Source organism: Moschus berezovskii, chromosome 10 (genome assembly GCF_049115385.1).
Source record: "Moschus berezovskii isolate FMDL1 chromosome 10, NW_MosBer_1.0, whole genome shotgun sequence".
Lineage (NCBI taxonomy): Eukaryota > Metazoa > Chordata > Mammalia > Artiodactyla > Moschidae > Moschus > Moschus berezovskii.
The window spans coordinates 54,434,764-54,449,045 of NC_142469.1; the positions used below are offsets into that span (position 1 = coordinate 54,434,764).

General features: G+C 41.9%; 1 protein-coding gene across 2 annotated transcripts in view; it reads right to left on the reverse strand.

Annotated features, from left to right (window-relative positions):
• Window positions 1-13,740, reverse strand: part of GRIK2 (glutamate ionotropic receptor kainate type subunit 2) — a 772,190-nt gene extending 758,450 nt beyond the window's left edge. For both annotated transcript variants that reach the window (XM_055433591.2, XM_088840933.1), the window contains exon 1: window positions 13,415-13,740. In XM_055433591.2, coding sequence (XP_055289566.1) covers window positions 13,415-13,529 — 115 coding nt within the window. In that variant the 5' untranslated portion in view covers window positions 13,530-13,740. The remainder of the gene's footprint in view (window positions 1-13,414) is intronic.
• Window positions 13,741-14,282: the final 542 nt, after the last annotated feature.

Here is a 14,282-nt window from a genome sequence, read left to right on the forward strand (position 1 = left end):
TTTTTTCATATCCTATGTATATATAAATTTATACTCTACAAATGGAAAGATTAAAAGAGAATAATTCTAGACTTGTATAAATATACATATGAAAACCTATTCTATCTCTGTTTTGTATATAATTCCATTTATATCATTTTTTTCAGTTTACACATATAAGTGATATCATATGACATTGATTTACAAAACAGAAATAGACTCACAGACATAGAAAATTAACTTATGGCTACCAAGGGAAACAATGGATAAATTAGAAGTTTTAGTTTAACAAATGCACACTACTCTATGTAAAATAAACAAGGACCTATTGTATAACACAGGGAACAATATAATAACTCATAAAGGAAAATAATCTGAAAAATAATATACATATACAAATGTAAAACTGAATCACTTTGCTGTACACCTGAAACTAACACAGCATTGTAAACCAACTATACTTAAAAAAAATTAGATAACAGCAAAAAAAACTGTGAAATTCATATCATAGAAAAGGGTTTTTCATTGTGTGTCTTCCAGAGAACTACACACCACCAAATACAAGATTTTGAAATTACATGTTTCCATTAATTAAAATAATTGACAATATTTAAACACACAGTGGCAAACACAGCTAAGTCCAAATAAAAACTTCTGAGGAATAGTAAAGTTAACTCAATGAGCTTCCCCAATACATATCTTAAAATTATCATTAGCATTTAATTATGATGATTTCAATACTTTAAAATCTCTAACTAATTTATAATTGTGCTACTATTAATGGTACCATCAATAAGGTATCTCCTATACATAATACTGTATAAAGTCTCCCATATTATAATTTAAATTATTGGAATATACTTAATAAACTTGTGACTTACCTAACTGGCAATAAATATGGAAAGCTCTTAGTTACCAATAATTTGGACAGATACAAATATTATCAGTTTTAATACTAAAGAAACACATATAACTGACAATGTCCACCTGAAACAAATACACAAGCATTCTGGTTTCATTCCAAAAGCAGAGTCCAGATTTCAGCTCTTGGCACCATGACCTAACAATGACACGGACAGTATAGTCACAGCAGTGGGAAGTGGTGTAAGGGTGGATGTAGTTTAGTCCAAGAGATTTCTAATGAACACCATCTAGGCTAGGCTCTATTTTCTGCCCAGATTCTGGGCCATTTCCACGTACTCATGGCAACTGAGTTAGGGTCTTCTTAACTAGAACAGATGCCTGCTAGAATGTTTTTCTGATAGATTTTGTGAAAACAAAATTTTAAAAGGATCTGTTAGGGATGAATCTAGTAGGAGGTTGAGGGGGAAAGGTCCCACAACTATTCATCATCTTAGACATTATTTGTAAAACAACACCTGCTTAAGATCCCTTTGGGCTGTGGGGTTGGTTATGTGAATGTGAATATTCTAAATGCTTAAGTTTTAAAGGATCAGTCAGCCCATCCGTGGTGTGCTGAGAGCCCAACACTGTGTGTGTTCTGCAAGGAATGATAAAATATCCAAGCCACAACCCTTATCTACAAAATTTACTCACTGTTTTTCACAGCCTAGTCATGATTATTGATTACCAATCCAGAAAGTTGATGTACCCGCCCACTATAAACAGAGGAATTATAAAGGTTAAAATCTCTAGGATTATCTAGTTCAGTGATTGATTTTCAACCTTCCTGGGAGTTTTATTTTGTGTGTGTATGTGTGTTTTTAAGTGTATTCCTTAAGAGTTTTCTTTAAAAATATATTTTAAAAAGTGAAAGCGCAACTATCCAGTTGTGAAACTATGCAGTTGTGAAAAATGAAACATTTTAAATCATAGCATCTCCAGGTTTGGAAATCAAGAGTTTAAATTATTTAAAGGTCCTCCCATTTTAATGTGAAACAAGATTTGGGAATCATTTATCTGATCAAATTTTCTTGCCAATGCTTGAATTTATTGTGTAGAATCCCTATCTAAGATAGACCCTTTGGAGGACACAAAACGATCCAGATTTTTAAAAGGACAGCTGATGTATGGAATAGCAAGAGGAAGAGAAATGCATCTTAGGGAACAAGCTGAAGATGAGTGATTGAAACATCACCCCCAGTCTCTAGGCAGGCTCCCTCACAGATCAACCCAGAATCCTCAGGGAAAGGTGACAGAATAGAATAGTGCTCTGTCCTTCACCCACCAGAAGCAGGAATTCAATTGCAACTTCACATATTCCAACATCATTTCTGCTACCATGCAGATGTGCTTCCAGAAAACACACAAACAAGGCTTAAGACAGAATATTTTTCAACCTGTATTCAGTCCATTCTTTCTTTAGATTATCATAAAATTTTGAGACTGCCCCTCCTCTATTCCAATCCTGTCAGTTGAGAATCACTGTTTCAAATGGATCAAGTACAGTCACTTGTGTATCTCCAAAACTTGAATAATAGCTAAAAGTTCTTTATAGGTAGATGGATAGAAGACAAAACAAATTAAGTATACATAAAAGCAGGCATAGCTTTTCAGAAAATGTTTTGAAACATAAATGAGAAAAAATACACAGCTGTGGAAAAGTGAACAATCTTAAATCACACGATTTAACATAATTTCTAAGCTTATTACAATATTTTGGCCTTTAAGTGAAAGAAAGTGTGTCTGACTCTTTGTGACCCCATGGACTATGCAGTCCATGGAATTCTGTAGACCAGAATGCTGGAGTGGATAGCCTTTCCCTTCTCCAGGGGATCTTCCCAACCCAGGGTTCGAACCCAGGTCTCCTACATTGCAGGTGGATTCTTTACCAGCTGAGTCATTTTTACTTTTCAGTTCAGTTCAGTCGCTCAGTCATGTCCAACTCTTTGTGACCCCATGAATCGCAGCATGCCAGGCCTCCCTGTCCATCACCAACTCCTGGAGTTCACTCAAACTCCAGTCCATAGAGTCGGTGATGCCATCCAGCCATCTCATTCTCTGTCGTCCCCTTCTCCTCCTGCCCCCAATCCCTCCCAGCATCAGAATCTTTTCCAGTGGGTCAACTCTTTGCATGAGGTGGCCAAAGGTTTGGAGTTTCAGCTTCAACATCAGTCCTTCCAATGAGCACCCAGGACTGATCTCCTTTAGAATGGACTGGTTGGATCTCCTTGCAGTCCAAGGGACACTCAAGAGTCTTCTCCAGCACCACAGTTCAAAAGCATCAATTCTTCGGCGATCAGCTTTCTTCACAGTCCAACTCTCACAACCATACATGACCACTAGAAAAACCATAGCCTTGACTAGACGAACCTTGGTTGGCAAAGTAATGTCTCTGCTTTTTAATATGCTATCTAGGTTAGTCATAACTTTCCTTCTAAGGAGTAAGCATCTTTTAATTTCATGTCTGCAATCAGCATCCACAGTGATTTTGGAGCCCAAAAAAATAAAGTCTGACATTGTTTCCACTGTTTCCCCATCTATTTCTCATGAAGTGATGGGACCAGATGCCATGATCTTAGTTTTCTGAATGCTGAGCTTTAAGCCAACCTTTTCACTCTCCTCTTTCACTTTCATCAAGAGACTTTTTAGTTCCTCTTCACTTTCTGCCATAAGGGTGGTGTTATCTGCATATCTGAGGTTATTGATATTTCTCCTGGCAATCTTGATTCCAGCTTGTGCTTCTTCCAGCTCAGCATTTCTCATGATGTACTCTGCATATAAGTTAAATAGGCAGAATGTGGTCCACTGGAGAAGGGAATGGCAAACCACTTCAGTATCCTTGCCTTGAGAACCCCATGAACAATATTTTTGCTTTTAGTGGTAACTTATTTCCTACTTTTATTGAGGATTGGATAATGCCAATTAAATGCCTGATATATAAAAATGAAAAAAGAAACTGTGGACTTTCTCTTCTATCTAACTACCAACACAGTAGAAAGTTGGTTCTAAAAGTCAATAAACCTTTTAAACATGTTTATGATCACTTTAGGTGCAATGCAAGCAAGTCTATTCAAGAATATTTTAGAAAAGACAGACTACCACAAACATTTTATGCACAGTTTAAGAAGTTGAATGAAATGCACATGAGTAATAACAAATTTGACTTTGTTCTACCCATATACAGTAAATGAATGACTATATCCTCAGTCCCCAAAGTCATTTTCTACCAATAAGCCCAGGGTTCTATGCATCTTTCTGTTAATTCCACCATTATCCTTGGACGTTAGACAGATGGAAACCAAGTACCCATTCTACAGAAATATAAATCAAGGCCTAGAGATTTAATTATTTTTCACTAGATGACAAAGTAAAAACTAAAACTCATAATTCAAACAGGTCTGTGGTCCTGAGTTCATGCATGATTAGAAAATATCACTACAATGAACTCATTCTACTAAAATTGCTTTCAATTTTAATTTAATTTTAAATTCTGATAAATAATTTTATATTTTATAAAATGATACAATCATTACACACATACACACACATATATAATTTCAGTAATGGAAATCTCTTAGAATTAGAAACACTATGAATGCCTTGGAGACAATATACAATAATCCTCAAAAATGCTAACGGTACTTTGGTGGCTTCCAATGCATCTCCCTTAAAGAAACTTTTTTCTGCTTAATCATTGGATAGGGCCATGTGTTAAAAAGATATCCCTTTATTTCATTTCAGAATTTTACTTAAGAAGTAACCATGATCCCAGGCCAAGAATTTCTTCAAAACTTCAATGATCAAGGACAAGGGTGGGTTCTTTGCTTTCATTTCAATAACACAGAGAAGAGAGACACACTTATTCTTCATAAAACGTAAGCAGTAGACTGAGAAACCCACTTGACTGTGTGTTGCAGACCAAGTCAAGCCCATCCTTTCACTTTCAATTGCTTTCTAGGGGTAACAAATAGGAGTACAAACCCTGTAACTAAATATTAAAGCTCTGAAAAAGCAAGGCCTTATCTGTCCTCTGACAAGGCCAGTCTATTCCTTGTCCCAAAGCTCACCTTCTTAACTTCTGCCTAAATTCTTTTCTTGTTCTGAGCCTTCTGCCAATGATACATTTCCCGCTCTTCTTCCCTATCACACTTTTTTTTTCCTTTAACAGGTCTCAGCCAGCATCTCATCTCTCCTTTAAAAATACAAACCTATAGAAATCGCCTTCAAAACAACTATTGTATATACTTTCTGTATCACTCAAATGGCACTTTAGTATGTATATGCCTTTTCTCTTTAATGGGATTACAAAATCTTTGAGGTCAGAATCTGGATCTCAGAATTCTATTGATATTTGCCTGGTACATCATATGTACTCAATTATTATTTGCTAAATAAGTGATGTGGTGAAAGTTCTGGACAAGGAAGAAGATGACCTCGACTTTGGCAGGTATGGGAGAAGGGGATGGAAGCAGCTACAGAAAGAGATAAAGAAAATGGATAGCTCACGGGATATTGTTCTGTGAAAGAAAAGATAGAAGAAACAAAGCAGGCAAATGTCTTAGGGAAGTGACAGGAACCAGTAACTCTTTCTAAAATTGATACAAAGCAAAGAGAGTCAGAGGCTACCCTAGAAAAACAGCATAATTCACTGAGAAACATTACTCATCTGGCAGTCAGGATATTCACATTTTGGTCTAAAATCTGACATTAACTAGCTGTGACCAGAACAAGCGATTTCATTGCCCTTGGCAACTCACGTCTAAACCTTGGATACCAGACCTGATCTCTAAAGACCCCTTTGGCTCAGATATTACACGATTCTATAATTTTCCTTCATCTTGAGAGAGTTTTCATTTCATTTCTTCTGGACAAAGAGGGGCCTGAATGCACTAAAAGGTATAATAAACAATACAGAAGCATTTGTTGCTAAAAAGATAAGCGGGATATAAAAGACAACATAAAATAAACCAAACGCTTATGGTGACACTGAAGCACAACTGTTCTTTAATATCTGCTTTGCTTATATGATCACTTTAGCTGAGCAATATTTCCATTGTAATAGGTCGAGGACTCAAGAGTGAGGCAGAGCTGTAGACAGAAATGGGAATTAGAGGTAACACCTTCCAAACACTCGCTTTAGCTCAATGACGGTAAAGTGCCTTGTTGATTTAAAAGGGTGTGAAAAGCATTTAAAGATCCTTTCCACTGGGAGGAGATATGCCAATATAAGAATATCATTGACATCTTATTTAAAACCATCACATATGCTCAAAGGTTTGGACTAATACCAGCAAAACGATCAATTTACAATGCACCGAGATGTCTGGCATTAATCTAAAAATGACTGTGTATCAGACAATATTTGACTTCCCTCTTTTTTCAGCCTCCCCTTCACATCAGTGCTAATCACTCAGCACTCCCTTCAGCACCTGGAATTCTCTTTTGTATCATAGCATCTCTACCACAGACAGAATCGATTGATCTAATAAACTCATCCTAACTTTACAGTCTAGGGACCATGTGCTCTCCTGGCCAGAATATACGTATCTTAAAACAATGCCATGGGAGAGGGCAAATGCTAAACCAAAAAGACTGATAGATAGAATTACATGTATCAGTGGGGAAAATATCTGAAAGCCACAACCTCCCCAGATCCTTTTATATCTTTACACATAGCTCTGCTGTCCAGTAACCTGTCTCTGTTAAAAGAATGTTTAGTTTTAATTAAGAAAATGAAGGGCTCAAATCAATCAATAGGGAAATGCTATATTTGAATGTTGTGGTAAATGGAGAAGAGCCTCAAAGCCCAAATAGAAAAATAAAATGGAAAATGAAAAATCCTGCAGAAAAATTTTAAGGGTCTTCTCTAACCTCCCACTCAGTTTTACCATATTAGTTTTATCTGATAAGCTAATTGTCACTTTGAAAATACAGCAATATAAAATGTTTGGCTCTAAAGGTGTGAGGCAAGAAACAAGCCAGTAATCCAGGGATGAATGAGTGGGAATGTGGGGTAGGTAGGAGGGTGAAAAATGGTGACTTTGAGGCCACCTCCCATCTTGCTGAGTGTTTTTGGTTTGGTCAACTTGGAATTTTAAAAATAATTTTTAAAAAATATGTACAATCTAAATTGGGGATATTTTTAAGTAAAAACTTTGATTTCAGGTTTTTCTGGAATAATCAAAGGAACAGAAAACTTTGGGAAGACAATTTCACAAGGCAAGAAGCAGTTGGAAAGGACAATCTCGTAAGGGACTAAGGCTTGACTTTCACCATGGGACTGTCACTAAATGTGTTCTCAATGTAAACCAAAGAACTGTCCTTTTCACGGGGAGAAGGAACCTGAATGCACTAAAGTATGGTAACCTGAACAGAGAAGTTTCATTAAGAAAAACAAGGGAAGGATTAAAAAGACAGCATAAAACCAAGGTCAAGTATCCAGGCCTCCACTGAAACTGCAGAAGAACATTTTTTTTTTTTAATTATTTTTGCAGTTTCTCTAGTACAGATAAGTTCTGTTTATAAGAAAAAAAAAACAGAAACAAAAGTTTTTAAAAAAAGTTAAATTTGTTCTTTCCAGTTAGTGAAAAGAAAGGATTCATCATCAACACTTACCCTCAACACCCTGGACCCTCTCAAAGAATTTTAAAGGTCTTTTATTTTTGAAATAAAAAATACATATAGCTCCATTTATGAAGTGAGCTCTGAAAGGTATTTCCTTATTAAAACTTGGTCCTAAACCTAGGTTCACAGTACATGGTGAAAGTCTGAAGAAAGCTTATTTAACCTACATTAAATCTTGAAAATGCATTAATGAGTCTTTTAAAGGTATAATTTTAACTCCACAATCTTCAACTATAAAGACTATATAGAGCTAATCTGCCTTGCCCTTTCGATTAAACTTGTTAAGGGCGTTCTATTTAGTCAGCACCCAGAATGGGCCATTAAAATTCTTGTTCGGTAAGAGTTGTGTTCAGTGCTCTGTTGTTTTAAATTCCATTAAATCCAAATGGTCTTTATCACCCCATGACCACCCCTGACTTCAATCAGCCAATTTAATTACCTTACAAAATTGTCAGCAGCAGCAGCAAGGAAAAACAGGAAGCCTTATGACGTTATCAGACTGAAATCTTCCTCTTCAGTGTTTAATCTAGACCAGTCAATAAGGATGATGAGCACCTACTTCCTTCCCTTTCAAGGGCTTTTGACCTTACCTTTCATGCTAAGATTTAGGGTTTAAGTTTCATTTGAAGCAATTCCAGTACCTTGAGAACTGGATTACAAGTTGAAAACCCATAGAACATAAAGCTTCACCACCCAAATGCAAAACAATCAACAATTCCATTTCAATATTTCAGACCATACTACAGAGGAAAACCAAGGATCTCCCACAAACCTCAGGTATTATGGATGCAGTAAATTAGTGATTTAATGCAGATTAATGATGTAGTGATGTAAGGATAGCACAGTTGAAAGACAGTAAACTACTTTCTATTCTGATATGTCAAAATGGACATCAATAATTTCCAGGGAATAAACGGAACTGGAGCTACATTAACACAGTAAAATCCTAAGAACAGAAAGAAGATAAATTTCTCTCACTTGACTTTCTACCACAAAAGAATAAGGCATCTTCTTTAACAAAAATTTTCATAATTAAACGAAAATCAAAGATTATGTCATCATTATCATAGGCAACCCTTTATTGAAAGGTGAATAGACGTGAAAAGGCCCTGATAATCAATGATGCATCCCATGTTTGGTCTATCTTACGCTCCTCCTTTGTGTGGGAGCATTAACTTCCTTGTGCTGAGTAAATGTTGAAACAGTGTCATTTGAGAATTCAGGGAATGAACACACTGCAATGATCACTTAAGTTAAAAAGCAAAAGGTGGTCTGTCTGGAGAAATGTCTACTGACATACAAACCCCTGTTCACTACATAAAGACAACCTCACAACGCCAGAAAACGTGTTGAGTTCCATGTGTCTGGGTGGAGAAGGGGTGCTATTTCTAGAGGACGGAAAGATCATTTTTCAAAGTCATTTTCTGAAATGAGTGTGCCTCCGTTGATGGATCACATCAGAGCTATTCTTTGAAGCTTTAAGAATAAGTGGGAACTTATGTCAAAAACAGATTTTTTTTTTCTTTTTAGTGCAGCAGTAGTGTTGGCGATTCTTGGAAAGATTCCCCTCCCCTGCTTTCCAGAGCTCAGCTGAGCAGGTGTTCGGGCTTTATCTGTTTCACTCAGTAGCCGCTGTTACTCCCCCATCCCCGCCTCCCAAGAGCCAGTTTTCCAGCTTCCAGATGTAAGGCCACTCCTCCCTCCCGCCCACCTCACCTCCCAAAGGAAGAAAAATCTCTTTCAAAGAACTTGTAGAGAGTGGCAGCTTCCAAGCCCAGCCAATTCGCTCACACTCCTCTATGATGTAGTACATCTGCGGCTAATTATTATATCTGGGAGCACATGAACTAGCCACTAAGTAGGGGGATTTCCATAGGAACCCATTCCGTACCCTCTCACCCAGCGGGCTTTATAACCTGGGCTGCCCCTGAGCTGGCGGCCTTCACCTTCGGCCAGGGCACAAGGAGGCGGCTACGCGTGTACGTGGACGCAGGGCCAGCGCACAGTGGGCCAAGAGGTCCGAGCGCGTCCTGGGAAGACCTCGCCTGGGAAAGCCTTTTAAGAAAGCCGCCCTACTGGCACGCCGAAGAGAAAAGCTAGGTCGACATCTGAAGGGAATTCGTGGCCTACTACAAACCAGCTCAGCTCTTTAGAGAACAATCTTGGAGAAGCTGCCCACGAGTTTGGGAGAAAGTTTGGGTTCACGTCTTCGTTCTTGGCATTCTAAATGCCATTTCAGATAAGGAATGTGATCAACTCGACCTCAAAGATCCTAAACAAGTGATGGTTTGGGGATTGATTCCTTAAAGAAGATACCAAAGCTCCCTTCCCCCCAAACCCCGGGCCGGACTACTAGCCCTGCGCGGAGCCCGCTCCCGACCTGGCTTCTACTCCTCCCCTTGCTTTCCGGGGAACAGAGGCCGAGCGGACCCGGAAGAGAGGGTGGCGAAAGTAACAAGAGAGACGTTCAAGTACCTCCGAACCACTGTCACGTTGGGAGAATGAGGCAGTGGGGCCCACGCCCCCAGGGACGGAAGGATGCCGCCTGCGCCCCTCCAACCGCTGGCTGGGCCCGGCCGCAGCTGCGGGGAGACAAAGGTGCCTCATTTACATCGCGAGCCAGCGCGGCGGGCTGCGGGGCCGGAGCGCACCGGAGAGGGCCCGCGGGGGCGTGGCAGCTCCGCCTGAGGAAACGCCGACCCCCGGATGCTCGACCTAACCTGGAGCTGGGAAACTAACCCTCCAACTGTCCAAGCTCCACTGTGTGCACGCGCCCGCTGGGTGGTCACCCTGCAGAAGGCAGGCTGGGCCAAGCCAAGATCGAGGGAGGGGAATCCGCCACGACCCACCCGAGGCGCGGCGCCGGCCCGCCCACGGGCGAGGAGCTGACCCTGGGCTGACCCTCAGGTCGCTCCCCCATCGCCCCGGGCTGCCCGAAAGCTTCGGGAAAGCTCCCTGGAGTCGGCGCTCGGGAGACAGTCTCCCGGAGATGTTTGCAAAGCATCTTCGGAGTAGCAGGCGCGGGTGTGCAGCCCCAGGTCAGGCGCGGGGGAGGGGCGCCGGGACACAGGCGCTGGCGCACGCGACTGCAGGAAGTTTTCCTGGGAACCAAAGAGGAGTCATTGTGCCAGAGTGGTGAACGTGCTTCCCGAGAGTGCATTTGTTGGCGCGCGCGCGTGTATGTTTGTGAGAGAGAGATTGATCATCCATCCAGAAGATGGGCGGGCGTAACGAGGGACTAGGCAAGTAGCAGTCAGCATCCTAAGCTGCTCCCCTATCCACACCCGTTGGTAGGAGGACGCAGGGTCAAGTCACCGTCATAGTGGGAACGGGGAAAACCGGGAAAGGAATGTTAGACCCCGCGAAGGTGGTTTTCCACCACCTACGGGAAAGGGGGCTGAGGATGGGGCGGTAGCCGAACGGGGCCCGCGGTTGCCATAGTGCCGCTGCAGCGGCGCCGAGCGGATGGCAGAGGCCACACCAGGGTCGGAGGGGGAAGGGGCTGGAGGCCACCTCCTCACCCGCGCCCCAGAGGCAGCTGCTCCACTATCGAGTCAACCCCCTTCCCTTCCAAGGCTCCGGGCCAGCGGTGAGGCTCTGGTTCACCTTTTCAACTGAAGTTGAAAATAACATTTCTCAAGAGTGGCTCATAGGCGCCAACCAACCTCCACTTCATTAAGAACATGTTTTTCCCAGAAGAATATAAAACTCAAATATCTCCATCAAGGAAATGTTCCAATGGTTATAATGTACACAATCCTTCACCACTCAACTGGAGTCACAAACCAGAGAAAATGGATCTCCGCGTGGAAGATGTTTGAAGTTAATGGAGAAAATAACAGGTTATCTAGAAACTGGACAGCTGGTTTAAGGTAGCAAGGCACAGGTGGAAAGGTGTTTTCCTACTCCCCTATTTCTTAAGGACATTCTTAGTAAGCACTGGTCTAGGAAAATGTATTTTTGTGTGTGTGTCAGCTCTTTTGGAAAGCTGCTACACAGTCTGCAACAGTCGCCAAGATTTTTAATATGAAGATATGAAATGATCAGCGAATGTAACAATCTAATGATTCAGCAGATATTATGCTGCAAGACCAGAGCAGCAATAATTAAATCTTTAGAGTACTGGTGGCCGTTTTCCGGCTCCCAGCTTTCTTTTCCCTCCTCTTAGTCTTCAAACACACTAAGACACTCATTCACAAACACAGTTCAGAAGACACCCTGATATTCCAAATAAGTAGGTTGTACTACTCAAAATATTGGGCAAAACTACCAAACTGTGGCACTTACAATGCTTGAAGCAGAGCAACTGAACACACACATATTTCCAATGATACAGGGACCTGTTTAATGTCATCCAAAGAAACAAGCATTCCTGTGGACTCTTGTTGCTAAGAGCAACGTGCTTAAGTACCATCTAAAGGCATGCAGAAAGCAGGAAAACTACAACAGTAGGAATCCACTTATTGTCTTTTCTCATTACCAGTCCTGTGGGCTCCAGGTGTGTATATGTATTGGTGGGGGAGGGAAAGAAGGGTTCCCTTTCTTCCTACGTGAAAGCATTCCTACCCAGGTTCCACAAAGCCCCAGATAGATGATAAATTTTATCATTATAGAAAAAGCATATGAGAAACAGACAAGAGAGAAGATGCTGCTGACATAATGGGAAATGCAGGCAATCACTCTTTGATTTAAATTTGAGTGACTTAATGTATCTGCTTTTATCTCAAAGACACATACTCAGGATTATACGGTTTCCTGCATTCTTTGGTCTAAATCCACTTGAACTGTCAAAGGAGGCGCCCACAGTGGGAGCCTTTACCCTGTCGGCTTTCTCTTCTCTGGCTCTTATCTACTTAAGGAAACTTTTCCTGACTAGTTCTCCTACTGAAACTCCATTGGCCAGTGGAGAGAGGCTGAGTGTTGCCCACGCTTCATTTCCTCCAAGTAAATCTTCTGGCCAACCTTTCCACTGGAGTCTCATGTTTATAGATTTTTCCTTTGAGCCCTGAAGAAACCTGATTCCTTAGGAAAAAACAATGGATTCCCCTAATACATAATTGCCATTTCAACTTTTTTTTAAAGTCATGCTACAAGTGAAATAAAGGTGCAGACTTGGGCTCCCATACACAGACTCCCTCTGCCTCTATCATCACTGTTCATCATGTATTAGTCCGGGAGGCACAGCGAGCAAGCTGTGAAAGGACTCCCAAGTTAAAAACAGACAGAAACCCTTCCTCATGAGGCTATTTCACTCAAACAGCAGCCTCCCTGTGTTAAGTACCTTCAACCTTACAACAGTATTTTTTTTTAAAGCTCCGCGTATCCGTAAAGGCACCAGGCATTGAGAAAATGGAGAGATTAACAGAAAAGGCTCTCTCTGATGACAAATCAAAAAGATTAGCGCCCTTCATTCGCAGACCTGCCCAGGTCCCACGCGGAAGCGGACAGGTGCCAACTTGCCAAAGAGTTACCAGATATTAACTCATCAGCCGGGCAATCTAAGAGGCGTGTAGCCCCAGCCGCTCACGTTCTTGGGGGAAGGAGCTGCGAGCCAAACCGGGAGGCTCCCGGGGAGACAAGCGGGAGCAGCAGTGGTGGCCGTACCCCCGGCGTCATTACCGACTCTGACACTGGCTACCATAGGGAGGAAACGCAGCGACCACTACCACAGACAGACACTCGCTGCATCCTCCCGCGGCTATTTTTATTTCTTTTTTTTTTAATAAAAAGGGGGGAACTAAATGAAATGAAAAGCACAACTGGCTCCTTTCAAAGCCCGAGAAGCATCGGAGCAGGGAACAGGTCGAAATGCACCGAACCCACCCGCCTAGCAGAGTCAACACGCCTGTTTACATCCGGCTGCCTCTGAGCCGGATAGCAGGCGATGGAGAGGGATGGGGAATCTTACCAAATCTTAATACATGTGTGGTTCCTTGAGAATATCCAATCCACAGTAAGCAGAGCAGGAGTTTAATGGTGCGCCTGAAGACTGGATTACTTAGAACCGGGGAAATAATCTTCATGGTGTTTCTGTGTCCACACGCGCGGCACCCACTTCCCCGATCTAGCGTTAGGCTCCCGGTTTGGGCAGGAATGAGGATGCGTCGAGTGGTGGCCGCAGACACGATCACGGCATGGTCACAGAGAGAGGAAGGAGTCTCCGCTTCCCAAACCCATTAGCAATCGCTGCATGTTCTTCACTCACTGCGCCAAGGAGCAACCTTCCACTGCAAGGGATGGTGGGACATCCATGTTATTCGGGGAGCATCCGGGAGAAAGCCAGCACGCACACCCACAATGTCCGGCCGCGCGAGCCTGGGGAAGCAGAGGAGGAGGAAAATCAATAGGAAATCCAGCCTTGGAAACCGCCGAGGCGCCGGGAGCGATCCACGGTCCCAACACAAAAGGCGCTTTGCTCGCAAAGGTTTCGCCAGGCCCTATTCTACTGCACTGCTGCACAGCTTCTGACGTGAAGCCAAGATTAAGTGAGAAAAATTGAGATAGCTGCTTGCCTCTTAAGGCTTCCTGCCAGTGAGCTTCCCAATATCTATTATGCAACCAATCTGGTCGCCCACCTTGAGTTGCAAGGAGGAAGTTGGATTTATTTACGTGGGGGGGGGGGGGGTAGTGTTTTTATTTCCAGTAAAAGTCTTTACTAAGATAGTGACTGAGGCATGCAAGTGGACTTCCTACAGCAACTGATGAATTTTAATAAATGACAACCTACGTCAAAGTCACTTTGCATAGGAGTTGTAAATAAAGAAGTGGTTTAAAAC